We start from the raw sequence: 14,886 nt of genomic DNA, 5'->3' as shown, positions 1-14,886 counted from the left end.
ATTATTTCATTTGTCATTAAATCTGGTCAACTGTGAGACAAAAGTGAAGGAGTGTTAATAACTGCCTTTAACCCATGTCATTGAGAAGTAACTACCGAAGCTGGAGTTTGTATGTTATGTTAAATATTTTGTTGATTAAAAACATAAAAATCGACACACTGTTCTTGTTTGAAATGAACTATATACTGAAATCACTTTTATCCGAACCCTAGCAAAATGGAAGACTGCACATGTTGAGTAAAATCGTGGGTTGTATTGGGTTGTTTTTTATTTTATTTTGTCAAGTTTTTTGCTTACTACATAGAATATATAAATGTGTTTGGAACACTTTACTTAACAAGGATTTTTATCTTTTGGATTTGTCTTATTTGTAAAAGGAAGGAAAAAAGTGAATTTTATAACCCTGTTTTAAACAAATAACGTATTTAAATATATATTAAAGTTTGTCCTTTTTTTGTTTGTTTTAAAATGATATAATCATGCAATGTATTGAGAGAAGCTGTTGAAACAATGTCACTGAAATTGAATATACTCAATATAAAAATACTAAATAGATGGTTTCAATAGTGCACTTTCTTCAGAACATGTTCAATGTATGTATATCGTAAACACTGTTGTCTCCATATTAATGAATATAATTCCATTCAAATCAATACCATTATGTATGCGCACGACAAATTAATTAATGAATATATATTGAGAGTCTGATTCAATTGAGCATCTCTCCAACAGGGGCAGAGCTGCGACACCGGTGTGATACTGCCCGCGAGCTCACCGGAAGTACCAATATGGACGAAGAAGACGACTGCTGGTAGCATCCGGTAGCTTCGGGTAGCAAAGACATAAACAAACCCAACTAATGACAAGGATATAGAGATTAAGATAGTGTTTATACAACGGAACAGTGCTTTCATAAAAGCGATTAATATGATACATGTCATGTTGAATGTCAGCCATGTTCGTTTGGACGGAGAGATCATCAGCCAGAATCTGAGGCAGCTCCACTAAGTGATGGTAAGGCCTGGGATTGTATAAACAAAGCTACGAATAGAAGCCCGTTAGCTGTACAGCTAACCAAAGACATCTGGAGTCAGTTAATGTATCCAAACGGGATATCACTGCGATGCGTTAATACGTCTTAAGCGATGGCCAAGCATGACATGATATTACCATTTAGAAAATGATGGCAGCTGACATGTTCGCACTATGTTGCAGGAGGACAATACATCGATGCATCAAATGACTCAAAACAACAAACACAAATAACATGTAGGCCTATTTATAAGGCCTACATTATTATATATAACTGCGAGAACCGAGCTTAATGTATATATTATCGACGTGTCGCTGGTTTGCTTCGTATACTACCCCTGTCGTGTCTGTTCAGTAGCAGATGCGCTCACCTTTGCTGCAAGACTCTCATTACCCAGCTCTATAATGCTCTGACATGCAAGGCCGAAATGGCTGCGGTACATCTTACGCCTGCCTAAATTAAAGTTGTAAAGCACAGCCAGCGTGCAAGTCTGCATCCGTTCTTGTTCTTTTAGACTCCCAATCTGAGTACGCAACTCTGCAATGATCAACTTCAATCACAATGACACACCCATCTGGTTACAATTGATAGATTACAACGGCGCTTATGTAACTGCACTGAGGGGAATAACGGAAAATAATAAATGAAACTGGAATAACATTTTTATACGAATAACTTAATTAAGATCCGGTTTGCATTCCTTAATTTTCTATGTAATGAGTTGTGATGGGTGCGCAGCATGCAGGGAAGTTAATCTAAAAAAGCATAATAAGAAATTGGTTCAGTCCTTGAAGTTACCCTGACTGCCCATAATGGTGGTGGTGGATCAAGAGAGAATGTGGTCTAAGCTGTGCTGACTATTATCAAGAGTCTCCAATCCTCTATATATGATACCATGGTAGGGTATTCTGCTGAGATCTTAACTGCCTGCCGCTCCTGTTAATCGGTCCTGCCCGTCAATTCTCAGCACGGATTCAGTCTGGATGAAGCTCAAACCAGAAAAATACAGCTACCTCCGGTCTCCTTTGCACAATGATATTTATGCTTATTAATATATTATTCACAGGCAAGCACTGCAGAGTCAAGCAAGTTTAATAATAGTTTTTTAATGATTACTATATATTGTGCCTTATTTACCTAGTCCCAGTTGATCATTTCAGTTTACTACTGGCCTGTGTTTGCAGTTGATACTCCTCAATGTATTTAGTCTAGCCTCATGAGATAATTTTGTATGCAGCCCATGATTCAGCTGGAGAAACCGCTGGCGACCGGCACCATGCCTGTGGTGTGGCCCACCATACTGGACCTCGGCAGGGATGAGTGCAAGAGGATACTGCGCAAGCTGGGTAAGGCTGCCCAGCCCTGCACTGTGTGTGTGTGTGTGTGTGTGTGTGTGTGTGTGTGTGTGTGTGTGTGTGTGTGTGTGTGTGTGTGTGTGTGTGTGTGTGTGTGTGTGTGTGTGATGAACCGGATGGAAATAGCAGGTGGACCCTGATAGTGGATTATGTCGATAAAGCTGTCTGCTCCCTCGTTAAAGGTTTTCTCATTGCCAAATGCTTATCACGTGACCACCGTCCCGTTGTGTTGTTTCCTCAGAGTTGGAGGCCTACGCCGGAGTGATCAGCGCTCTGCGAGCCCAAGGCGACCTCACCAAGGACAAGAAGGACCTGCTGGGGGAGCTCACCAAGATCCTGGGGTAAATGCTGGTTCCCTGGTCCAAGCCAGTTCTGTGGTGTGGTGCTGTGTAGAGTTGTGTAGAGGGGGATCACGGTCCATCTTTTGGTGTCACTTTTAAGGGACGGTTGTGAATGTTAAAATTCTCAAGCCGTCAATGACATATTTAATGCATATCCATTGTGTTACAAATGGCAAGCTTATTAACACTAGTTAATTAATTATCAGACGTTGAGCAAACATTAGTTTATTAGAAAACGGTCATCAAGGCACCGAGCTGACGGAAAGTTGGTTGTTAATATTATTATTTATTGATGATAACTATGCTGTTATACGATAACACGAGTAAAATATGAATGATAGTTGTACTGTATATGAAAGATTTTATTTTTAGTAATCTATACGTGATATGAGTTGGGGCTTTGAATAACCACTGGACAATGCTCCTCATAAGCTAAAGCAATTTACTGTACAACAATCCATAAGAACACTATATCCGTCTGCCAGCATCTCCACAGAGCGCCACCGCGCCGAGGTCCGCAGGGCGGTCAACGATGAGCGCCTCACCACCATCGCCTACCAGTGAGTGTACCAACACCCAGTCATTCTTGACCATTCCCCACCGTCCACCCACACACTCGTCACCATCTGACCACCGGGGGCACCCTATTAGCTCCAGAACGACCGGACTACACTTTAACACCAACTACATCCCTCCGCTGTTTAATCCAAGTAGAGAGCTATGACAGCCCTCCAAGCGAGCCGTGCTCCACATGGCAACGTGGGTTACGTCACCAGAGCCTTGTTTTCTCTCGCCACAGCATGTCTGGACCCAACAGCGCCTCCGAGTGGTCCATCGAGGGCCGGCGTCTCGTTCCGCTCATGCCCAGACTGGTGCCGCAGACGGCCTTCACCGTGACGGCCAACGCTGTGGCCAACGCCACGGCCCATCAGAACGCATCCCTCCTGTTGCCGGCTGAAACGGGCAACAAAGAAGGTAAGGGGCACTATTGAACTTCCTATTTATGCAACATTTACATATATATAAATTAGTGCTGGCAGTTAAACGCGTTATTAACGGCGTTAACGCAAACCAATTTTAATGGCGTTAATTTTTTTATCGCACGATTAACGCAATTCTTTTATTTTTTTACTTTACTTTATCTTTGACTCAGAACAAAGAAGCAGTTGCCTGACTGCTATGTTCAAGGCAGTATGTTTGTATGTCCATCGTTTAATTGCACTATAGGCTTTTTTTTTTGTATCGTCCTGTTTTGATCAGTATATGCCAATATGCCAAGGTAAGCCGATGCACTTCTCCATGTTGACGAGCATTAAAATGAGAAAAATTAATGGGACAAAGAAATCAAGGGATATTTAGCATAGAAAAAAATTGCGATTGTGAGTTAACTATGACATCAATGTGATTAATCGCGATTAAATATTTTAATCGCTTGACAGCACTAATATAAATATAAAACATACTTAAATATAAGTCAATCTTAGTGCTTTTCTCTCTCCCAATTGACCACAAATATTGAGTAGTCGTGGAACGCAGTCTTGCCTCTCAATGCATCCCTATTGAATGTCTTTTGTTAAAATGCATTACTCTGCAACCCATTGATTGCCCGTCGCTCCATGCAGTCGTCGTGTGCTACTCCTACACGAGCACCACCTGCACCCCCACCAGCGCCACGGCGACGGGGGGCGGGTCCCTGGCGGTGAAGTCGTCGCCGCGGCCGCCCAGCCCGGCCTCAAACGTGGTGCTGCTGCCCAGCGGGAGCACGGTCTACGTGAAGAGTGAGTGAGCGACTACAGCGGTGGGACTCCCCCCGACCCCATGTCCCCCACAGGGCTAGCCTTAAGAACCAAGGGGGAACCTAGACGACCACCAGGGGAATAGGGCCCATTAGCGCCCCGTTAGTACATCTCAGACTAGTGGGGAACTACGGATTAGACGGATTAACTACGGACTCAGCATTCCACTCCGTCTTGCTCAGCATTGGCCACAAATGTCGTAAAGCCTTCGACCTCACCCTACTCAGATACGGTGGTGATGTATTTCAACAGACCGATTTGATGTTGTCGTGGTACTTGAATATTACAACAACACCAGTGGATTGTGGTTTTGGTTGCTAAAGAGTTACATTGCCTTCTCAATACAATTCTTAGGCAATTAGGGCATTTAGCAGACGCTTTTATCCAAAGCGACTTACATCGGTTAATACACACATTGACACACCGACGCCAGAGTCAACCATGCAAGGCGACAGCCATCTCGTCTCTTCTCTGTTTGTCTTTACCTTTTCTCTCATCTCTCTATTTCCTAACCCCCCTTTGCTCTTCTCTCTCTCTCTCTCTCTCTCTCTCTCTCTCTCTCTCTCTCTCTCGGCCAGGTGTGAGCTGCTCCGACGAGGACGAGAAGCCCCGCAAGCGCCGGCGCACCAACTCGTCGGGCTCGTCCCCCGTGGTGCTGAAGGAGGTCGTCAAGGCGACGGCACCGTCCGTCTCCAAGGGCGTGGGCCTGCCCATGGCCTCGCCCATGGTGGGGCTGTCGGCCAGCAGCCCTAAGATGAGCAACATCATGCAGAGCATCGCCAACTCCCTGCCGCCGCACCTGTCGCCCGTCAAGATCACCTTCGCCAAGCCCACCATCCAGAGCACTAGCAGCACCACGCAGAAGGTACGGCGCCCCCTAGTGACGGGACACATATAGCAAGATAATTCAGGCCTGTTTGCAGTAATGATATGTATGAGGATATGAAAGGATTGACTGATTAGTATTTAATTGGGGGATGGCAGCAGTTTTCCTTTTGAATATTCAGTCAAAATAACTACATTTTATAATCTTTTGTTGGGCACCTCAACACGGCGCTCTATTTTTTAACTCCCCCCCCTCCCCCCCCCCCCCTACTTGGGATCAGGTGATCATCGTGACGACCTCGCCCAGCTCCAACTTCGTGCCCAACATCCTGTCCAAGTCCCACTCCCATGGCAACAGTGCCAGCGCGGCGGCCCTCTCCAAGCTGGTGTCCACCTCCATGCTGACGGCGGCCAGCCACAAGCAGACGGTGGTGTTCCCCAGCGCCGCCGCCGCCGCCGTCGCCGTGACGGCCGTGGTGTCGGCCAGCCCGGCGGCCGTCATGTCCACCGTCGCTCAGTGTATGTGTTCACGTCTTCACCGTCTCCATCGGTCGATAGAGAAGCAGAGTACAGTGTTTGGCTTCCCTCACATAATGGATGGAGCAGGATCACTAACCGCATGATGGACATGCTTTATTTCATGCCCATTTGTTAAATAGCCTAATTTAGGCAAAGCTTTTAGTTTCTAAGGGTCACTGCACAATACCAATACAATTAAAATGAAATCAACTTTATACTTAACTTTTAACTAAGTTTGAACTGATTTAAACCTTTTAGAGGTTGGAACTCTGTGAAACGGAAGCGTGCACACATGGCTTCCATTAAAGCCCCAGACTGCCAATATATGACTTCCCCCTTGGCCCTCCAGGCTCTGCGTCTGCTGGCGTGAAGGTGGCGTCAGCTCGCCTGCCCTCCCCAAAGACCATGGCGGGCTCGCCCACCCAGATCATGGCCCAGTTCCCCAAGCAGCTGCAGCAGCAGCAGGGCGCCACCATCAGCGTCAGCCAGGCCCAGGCCTCCTCCTCCACCAGCTCCAGCATGGCCGGCTCCAAGCCCACCATTCAGATCAAGCAAGAGTCAGGTATCCCCCCATCCATACATGGTTTATTCATTAGAAGCCTACAAAACTACTAGCAATTTTTTTCTTTTTCTTTTACCCAGCTAAGGCTCCAATCTTTCCGCCATTGGCTAGTGGCAGGGGTTCATTTCGATCCCTGTTATACTATACATTTCTATTTTTGCTTAGTTAAGGTTGTTTGTGTTTCCGAGGACTTATTAGCCTAGCCTAACTATCTACAGAGATCGGAAACGCTGTTTCGTCATGAAGTTCTCATATTGTTCACAGTGCATGTCACGGTTTGAGACTGCTGTTTGATCATCCCGTGTGTGTGCGTGTGTGTGTGTGCAGGTGTGAAGATCATCACCCAGCAGGTGCAGCCCAGTAAGATCCTGCCCAAGCCCTCCTCGGTGGGCCTGTCCAGCAGCAGCTCCTCCCCCATCATGGTGGTCAGCAGCAACGGAGCCATCATGAGCACCAAGCTGGTGTCCCAGCCGACAGGTAGCCCAGCCCACCTGCCTGAGTAGTTACAGTCGACCCTCTTAACTCACAGTCCTTCCCCTCATTAGTCCAAGTTCACCCCCCTGTGGATCCCAGTTCACCCCCTTGTCGATCCCAGTCCTCCCCCCTATTTGTCCCAGTCCAGCCCCTCGTTAGTCCCAGTCCACGCCCCCCCCCCCCTATTAGTCCCAGGGTAGCCCTAGTAGTTAGTAGTAAGGTTGGTTAATGTGTTAGTGTTAGTGATGGGTTGGTAACCAGGCTCTTGGTCTACAAGAGGCCTGTGTTTCCTTGGTGAGCCTAGGGCTAACCAGAGACCACCCTCTTTGTGTTCTATAATCGATGGTTCCTCAGCCACCCAGACCACCTACACCAGGCCCACGGTCAGCCCCAACATGAGCGCCCGCATCTCGGCGGCGGCGGCGGCGGCCGGCGCCACCTACGTGAAGACCACGAGCGGCAGCATCATCACCGTGGTGCCCAAGTCTCTGGCCACGCTCGGGGGGAAGATCATCAGCAGCAACATCGTCTCTGGTGAGAACCCCGGAGTCACTGGCGGCACTTTCACTTTGATTCGAGAACAGCTCCTTGAATGTGTATGGATGTTAATTATTATTACGTCTTGTCCTGACGAGGAAAGATGAGATACCACTTCTGTTGCCTGTTTTGACAATTTAGCTTTGTGAGCTACTGCAGAGCTAATCACACATCAATAATTCTCTTCCATTTGTCTTGGGAAAGGTAGTTATTGTCATAGGAGTTGAGGGGAGGCAAGGATTTGACTGTGACAATCATATCAGTGATGAAGTGTTTTAAAAAGATAAAAAATATGACAGCGATTTAATTGTATACAGGTTTTTATTTGTATTGTTCTGTTATCTTTTTCTGGCCTAGGCACCACGACTAAGATCACCACCATCCCGATGACGTCCAAGCCCAACGTCATCGTGGTCCAGAAGACCACGGGGAAAGGAGCCACCATCCAGGGGCTGCCGGGCAAGAACGTGGTCACCACCCTGCTCAACGCCGGGGTCAGTATCCACCTCCCTGATCACAGCACGCGCTGCAACCTGCTGTGGGCAAATCATGGTCGTGTACCTAGACCTTGGGCCGACACACCACTGAAAGCTGCAATGTACATTTAGCAACTTCATTTTGGTCGATATTTGTATTTGTTTTATCAGTAATGGTGCAAAGTTGCATAAATATCAGGACCCAAAAACAAATATGGCAGCTATGTGCAGGTGTTCCCTGTCTGTAGCTCTACTGTATGGAGTGTGTGTGTGGGGGGGGGAGAGTCTGGCGGTTTGCGTTGCTGACGCCGTACGCTCTTGCGGCAGGGTGAAAAGAGCTTGCAGGCAGTCCAGGGCAGCAAGCCGGCCATCATCACCGCCTCCAGGCCCATCACCAAGATGATCGTCACGCAGCCCAAGGGCATGAGCTCAGGGGCCCAGGCCACGGCCACCAAGATCATCCCCACCAAGATAGTGTACGGCCAGCAGGGCAAGACGCAGGTGAGTCGGGCCGCCGTGCGTCCTGGTCTCCGGGGACGCTGGTCCAGGGTTCAGCTGGAACCCGGGTCGTCCTCTGAACACAATCCTGATTCATTTGCACTCACATGTTCCATTACTTTTCCAGTGTAAGCATCATGGGGTAATCACGCCGTCACTACGGCTGATGAGTCAGTAGAGTCGGCCCGTTTGTTTGCCAATTGGTTCATTGATTTATTTCAAGTCATCACCAAATTGATTACCGGTAATTAATTTATTTCAAGTCAACTGATTGGTTAATCCAATGGATGGACACCTAAAACAATGCATGTGCAGCCAATCAATTAACCTCTTTCTTCAATGCAATGTTGTTGGCTCGGTCAAGCTGGTGGGCCCTGTATGTTGAATCAATTGGGGGGGGGGGTACAAATGATCATTGATAAGGGAGATCCATGGATTTTTTTATTGATTTATAAAAAAAAAAAAGTATATGCATAACTATTTGTGTGCCTTCCAGGTGCTGATCAAGCCCAAGCCGGTGTTCCAGGCGGCGGTGGTGAGCGAGCAGACCCGGCAGCTGGTGAGCGAGACCCTGCAGCAGGCGTCCCGCTCCTCGGCGGAGGCGGGCCAGAGCCAGCCCCCCGGGGCGGAGGGGGCGGCGCCCAGGGACGAGACCCCCGCCGGCTTCCTGGACGAGACCCCGCACACCAGCGCCACCCAGGGTACGCAGGAGGCATGGCACCCCCATATAGGAAATGTCTGTTCAACTGACTTATTTAGTATTTTTATATACTTCTGTTTTTATTTTTTTTATGCTGTTAAATATATTTACTCGTATTCCTTTTTTCCTGTGCGTTTGACCACACGTTTTTGTGTTTTTTGTTTGTAATATTTATTTGACTGTTATTACTGTCCTTTTTTTATTAATCAGAAGTAATTCATTTTGTCCGTACTTTAAAAATACACCAACAAATCTTTACACACATCACTGCCCCTCTCATGTCTGTAGGTCTACCTTTTGGTTTCCCTCCAGACTCTCAGCCTGTAGTTCACCTGGTGACCACCAGGGAGCAGGATTGGATGGAGCAGGAGGTGGTGGAGTCCAGTCCCACCACCACCATCATCTACCAGGACATGTCTGTCGGGGAGTCCCAGTCCGCCACCTCCACCATCAAGGCTCTGCTGGAGCTGCAGCAGCAGACCACTGGTGAGCGAGAGACACACACACACCTCAGCAAACCCTGTGTGTGTGTGCATAAGAGTGGCAGTGTGTGTAACCCGCTGGGGGCACAGGTGAGATCAGTGTTCACAGTCCCGATGGCCTTGTGAAAGAAACCGTCCTAGTCTCTCTGCTTCTGCTGCATCACGGAGACACCTGTCTGAGCACCGCAGCAGAAACAGCTTGCTGGTGGGGGTGAGGATCCATCATGATGCTACAGGCTCCGGTTCCGCAGCACCTCCTGGTGAAGAGGTCCTGTCAGTGGGGGGGGGGAATACAGTACCATTAGGGTGTACTGTGCAGCCCAACACACTGCCTCTCCTACCCTGAGTGCTTTGCCTCCTTCTCTGGGTTCCAGTGAAGGAGAGGGCTGAGGCCAAGCCCCGGCAGCACACCATAGACCTCAGCCAGATGGCTGTGCCCCTCCAGCAGGCCCAGGACAAGAGGCAGGCCCCGGCCCCGGCCCGGCCCTCCACCACCACCACCACCATCATCGCCACTACCGCGCCCTCCTCCTCCTCCGAGGCCGACGCAGCCCCGGAGCAGCACACTGCAGGTGGGCTTCACCTGAACCACAAACCACAAGTCACAGGAGGGGTTAGTGGAGGGGCCAGGGGCCAAAGGGTCCTAGGTGGTCCTAATTTGCTTTGGATAATAATAGTAAATACCTGTGAGACCAGAGGTAACACAGGAATCCATTATTAAGAACGGCTACCAGCCAATGGCTGATGGGTTGAACTATTTGGCCGCTAAAAAACAAGGTTGGATATTTAAAGAATTGTCTGGCTGGTCGATTCTTTTCCAATCTGGCAGGTAAAAAGACTCCTGTTTTGGTTTTGGTTTCTATTCTCCCGGCATTGATTTGCATCCACAAACCAAAAGAGAAACCTGGATTTCCATATTGTAATCCCATCCAAGCATCCAAACAAATACATCCTAGTGTGGAAACCACCGGCCCACAGCTGTGTATCTCACGACGTGTTTGTTAACCTCTGTGGTCCCAGGTAAAGGCGGTCGCGTGGCAGCGTCCTCCGAGGTAGCGGACGTGGCCATGTCGTCCACCCAGCCGCCCGGCAGGATGCTGAAGACCCCCGGGCAGCTCACCGTGGTCACCAAGGTGGTCTCCACCACGTCGCCAGAGTCCCTCCTCAGCCTCAAGGTAAAGCTGCAGTCGGGCTTTAGCGTTAATGTCCTGGTCCCATCCTCCCCACGAAACATATCACCATTCCTTACTGCTGATTAGTCTGAATCATCCTTTTCCCTTCAAGAGAAAACTAATGATTTACTGAAATAGTCGTATAATAATCGTAAAAGGGCCGAGATAACAGAAGATTAGTGATGAAAACTATAATAAAATAACAGCTGGTTTACTAGTGGATTAGACACAACGCAAGTTAAAGTGGACTAATGAGTGGATTATACATACTGCTATTATAGGGGGTTGAGGCCACATGAACGGGATGTTAATTTTCCTGATTAAACCCGCGGAATGCAGTCAACCCCCCCATCTGCCTCCCTGCAGCCCGCCGTCAGCCACCCCAAGCCCCACAGCACGCTGGAGGCGGGGGAGCTGGAGGGCGACACGTTGGACCCCCAGACCGGCCTGTTCTACCGCTCTAGCCAGCCCGCCGCCCCCCCGCAGCCCTCCTCCTCGCAAGCCCCGCCCACCCCAAGCTCCGCCCCCGCTCCGGCCCCCGCTCCGGCCCCCGCTCCGGCCCCCGCCCCTGTCCTAAGCCCCGCCCCCCCGCCTCCACCCCAGCTGCAGAGCCGGCCCCAGATCAGCCAGCCCTCCCCTTCGTCGGCCACGCCCTCACCGTCGTCCTCGTCCTCGTCGTCCTCGCCCGTGGTCTCCATCGGCGCCGCCACCCACTGCCTGGTGAAGAAGCTGGTCCGACAGCCCCCGCCCAAGCCCGCCGCCGCCGCCCCGGCCCCGGCCCCGCCCACCCTCACACAGAGTCCCAAGGAGAAGCCGCTGAGCGCGGCGGGGCCGCCGGGGCCCAAGGCGGGCCCTGTAGCCACCGCCACCCCCACCGCCGCCGCCGCCGCCACCAAGCCCCCACTGACACCTCAGCTCCCCCGGCTCCAGCAGGCCCCCACAACGGCCCACCACAGGCCCATCCACGCACCGCTGTCCCAGCCGCCCCCCCTCCAGGCCCACCACCCGGTGGGCACGGAGAAGAGCTCCTCCTCCGGCCAGGTCAGTACCGCCCCCGCGTAGCGTTGACCCCAACAGGGTTGTTAGTAACAGCTCTCACACAACGGGGGTGTCTGAGGGGCGTAGCGGCCGGGGTGGAAGGCGAGCCGGGGTGAAAATCTAATCTCTCTCCCTCTGTCTCACCCTCAGCAGCAGCAGCCAATCATCACGCAGAGCGCCACCGTCACCAAGATCACGTTCGGCGGGAGCCACCACTCGCCCTCGCCGCACTTTGCCGCCGTGCGAGCGGATGCTGTGGCAGCAGCAGCCGCGGCGGCGGCGGCCAAGCTCGCGGGAGCGTCCGCGGCAACGGCGGCGGCGGCGGCGGCGGCAGCCGAGCCCGGCTCCTCCAAGCCCTCGGGGTCGTCGGACATCCTGAAGATCTCCATGATGGAGGCGGAGATCGACCCCAGCGTGGAGCCCATGGTGGTGGACTCGTCCAGCGACCGCAAGGCCCCGGGCCTCCTCCACCACCACCACCACCACCACCTCCATCACCACGACGACGGGGGCGGTGCGGCGGTGCCGGCCACCTCGGACATGATGGACGCGGGCCAGCTGATCAGCAGCACGGGGCCCGCGGCCCACCGCCCGGCCCACCTGAAGGGGGAGCGCGGCGGGCCCTTCGGACGCCTCGGGGCCCTGGCGACCCAGAGGAAACAGGAGGACATGGACGTGATCGAGGTGAGTTCACAGGCCGTCCACCAGGGGGGGGTATCTGACGCTGTCCGTCCCTAGGTGTCGTAAAGTAATACGACAAGCCTGTGTGAGAAACAAGAGCACTAGTGTGGACAAAGGACGGCTCGCAACCAGGGGCAGATCCCTTCCTTCAGATTGTGCACAGAGACATTCACGACAACCATAGTCGCAATTGCTATGTCCTCAACCAGGGGGCCAGATTATTGAAAAGTGGCTTCAATGTGAGGAAAAAAGTGCATGATTAGAGGGTCCTTATTCACCAAGCATCCATCCCGGTTCCCAACCACCTTCTGTTTCCGGGAATGTTGAACCAAGACGGGTGCTAGGTGAATAAAACCCACCACCAATGCCCAGTTAAACAAAAGCCAATTTAAATCCATGCAATCATGGATGACTCACCGCTGCGCCACTGACAGCTTCCCCGATGTGCGGCGGCTTCCCTCAGGTGATCCCGCAGTTCTCCATCCTGCCGGACTCCAGCCAGTCCAACGTGGTGGTGGAGCCCAGCGGCTTCCTGGAGATCACCAACTACACCAGCCAGCAGCTGGACCGAGACAGCCCCATGATGGAGCCGGAGGTGGACAGCAGCAGTAACGACGACGACAGCAGTATGGCTGGACCGCCCTAGACACACAAACACAAACATGTACAAACACGTGGACACACACAAACACACACACACGCGCGCCGTTAAAACTGTCCCGACACCACTGCCACATATTCCTCTTGATCGGTGGATCCCAAACATCACGTTTTTATTTTTTCAGTTCCTTTTTATTTTATTATATTTTATTTTATTTTTTTATAAACACCAATATACGGTAAGCCAGTTCGTAGCGCTTTTTTGTGTATAAAAGTGTACAGTACTTTCTATGAGTGAAGTCGAAATGAACATTTCCCTGGCTGTCGCGTGGTGAGCGTAGGAGACGTGGGACTCAGAGCTCACACAGCTCAGAGGAATATGTTCGGGACAGGATTCAGGACCAGCAGCACATTGATGAAGAGCAGGCAAAGCCTTCCAAGAGGACAGGACAGCGCTCCCTCCAAGGGGAGATTATACAGTGTTTTGATGGTGAGAGACGTCCGTATATATACCTGGGGCTGTTGGCCCTGCGTTTGGGTCCATCTGTTGAAGAAGAATATCAACAATGTTCAGGACTACGGCTGTTTCAGATGACACGCTTTGACTTTGTATTCCACGTTACGGTTAACACGCATTGTCCCACCATGGTTTTCTGAGAAACATTTTTTCAAGTGATCTTTATTTTACTAAAATAACCTTGGGAAGAAGTTGGAGATGAGAAATGTATTATCAACAGTCAAGAAGAATACGATCTGAGAGAAATCTACTTGGGGTGAAGAAAAATGTGTAATATTTGTGATATTGTCCTTTTTAACTGACTAAACAAAGGTGTTGAAGAATATACCATTTTTGTAAATTACATTCTGGTAAACGGCGCTGAAGAGAGAAAACAAAAGTATGCATTTGTTTTGCATAGTCATAGCTTTACCTATTGTTGTTTTTGTCTTTTTCTTGCCTTTATATTATTCAAACTAGAAGACTAGTTGGAAAAAAAAATGTTTAAGCTGTTCAATAAACCAGCTATGAGCATTTGTGAATGTGTCATTTTAATCAATTTGGATCACTTGTTAAGGCTAGGGCGGGGGCAGGAACAGTAAAGCAGAACATAATAACTCCATACAGAATCGCTTCGTCACAGTTTAACTCTACTGTGCACTAAGCAAATGCCCCAGTCTCTCATCTTCTGACTTCTTTGTCGTTTTATTACACTACTTTGCTGAGTCAACATTTATTATTCGTCCTGCTTTCAGTTCACTGAAAGCACCTCATACAACGTCTTCTTTGACCTCTGTAATTGAAGTAGGGTTTTTTCCCTGGTTGCATTTGCTTAAACAACCTGCATCCCTGTCATTTAATACGCAGGGATTTTCCACCGATATCCTATTGAGGGAGCAAAGATTAGGCTAGCGAAACTAAAAAAATGTGATGATAGGGATCAAAGTAATGCAATTGGGAAAACAAAAAGGTGGCCATGCAGAATTCCCCTCTTTTCCCCATTGATGCTTTCTATTTGGTAACAATTAATTTACGTTAGGTCTCATTCAACTATATCCTAAATATTGGATTTACAGAACTGCTGGGTAAATCAAATTCATATCTATAATTACTGAATGCTTGCCTTGATAATGTCGGGCATTTGTAACACATTTGTGTTAAGACCTAACCCTAAACCTAAATCCAATGTTTGGGATATAGCATAGTGCAGTGAGACCTTACCTAAATGAATTGCTACCAGAAACAAAGCATCAATTGGGAAGATACAAAAAGCCCAATGGTGATCTACATCATATTTTGAG

At 49.7% G+C, this 14,886-nt stretch overlaps 1 protein-coding gene across 1 annotated transcript; it reads left to right on the top strand.

Moving 5' to 3' along the window:
* The first annotated feature begins 65 nt into the window (after positions 1-65).
* On the top strand, positions 66-14,119 carry emsy (EMSY transcriptional repressor, BRCA2 interacting). Its single transcript, XM_060057058.1, has 20 exons — positions 66-1,014; positions 2,271-2,379; positions 2,630-2,729; positions 3,215-3,289; positions 3,529-3,704; positions 4,352-4,507; positions 5,104-5,390; positions 5,632-5,869; positions 6,219-6,431; positions 6,759-6,908; positions 7,260-7,439; positions 7,800-7,936; positions 8,246-8,419; positions 8,913-9,117; positions 9,429-9,602; positions 9,973-10,170; positions 10,619-10,773; positions 11,137-11,811; positions 11,959-12,492; positions 12,953-14,119. The coding sequence occupies exons 1-20, from the start codon at positions 1,012-1,014 to the stop codon at positions 13,133-13,135; spliced, it is 4,122 nt and encodes a 1,373-aa protein (XP_059913041.1). The 5' UTR covers positions 66-1,011; the 3' UTR covers positions 13,136-14,119.
* Positions 14,120-14,886: the final 767 nt, after the last annotated feature.

This window comes from Gadus macrocephalus, chromosome 7 (assembly GCF_031168955.1).
Source record: "Gadus macrocephalus chromosome 7, ASM3116895v1".
Lineage (NCBI taxonomy): Eukaryota > Metazoa > Chordata > Actinopteri > Gadiformes > Gadidae > Gadus > Gadus macrocephalus.
This window is presented reverse-complemented; position numbering and strand designations above follow the sequence as displayed.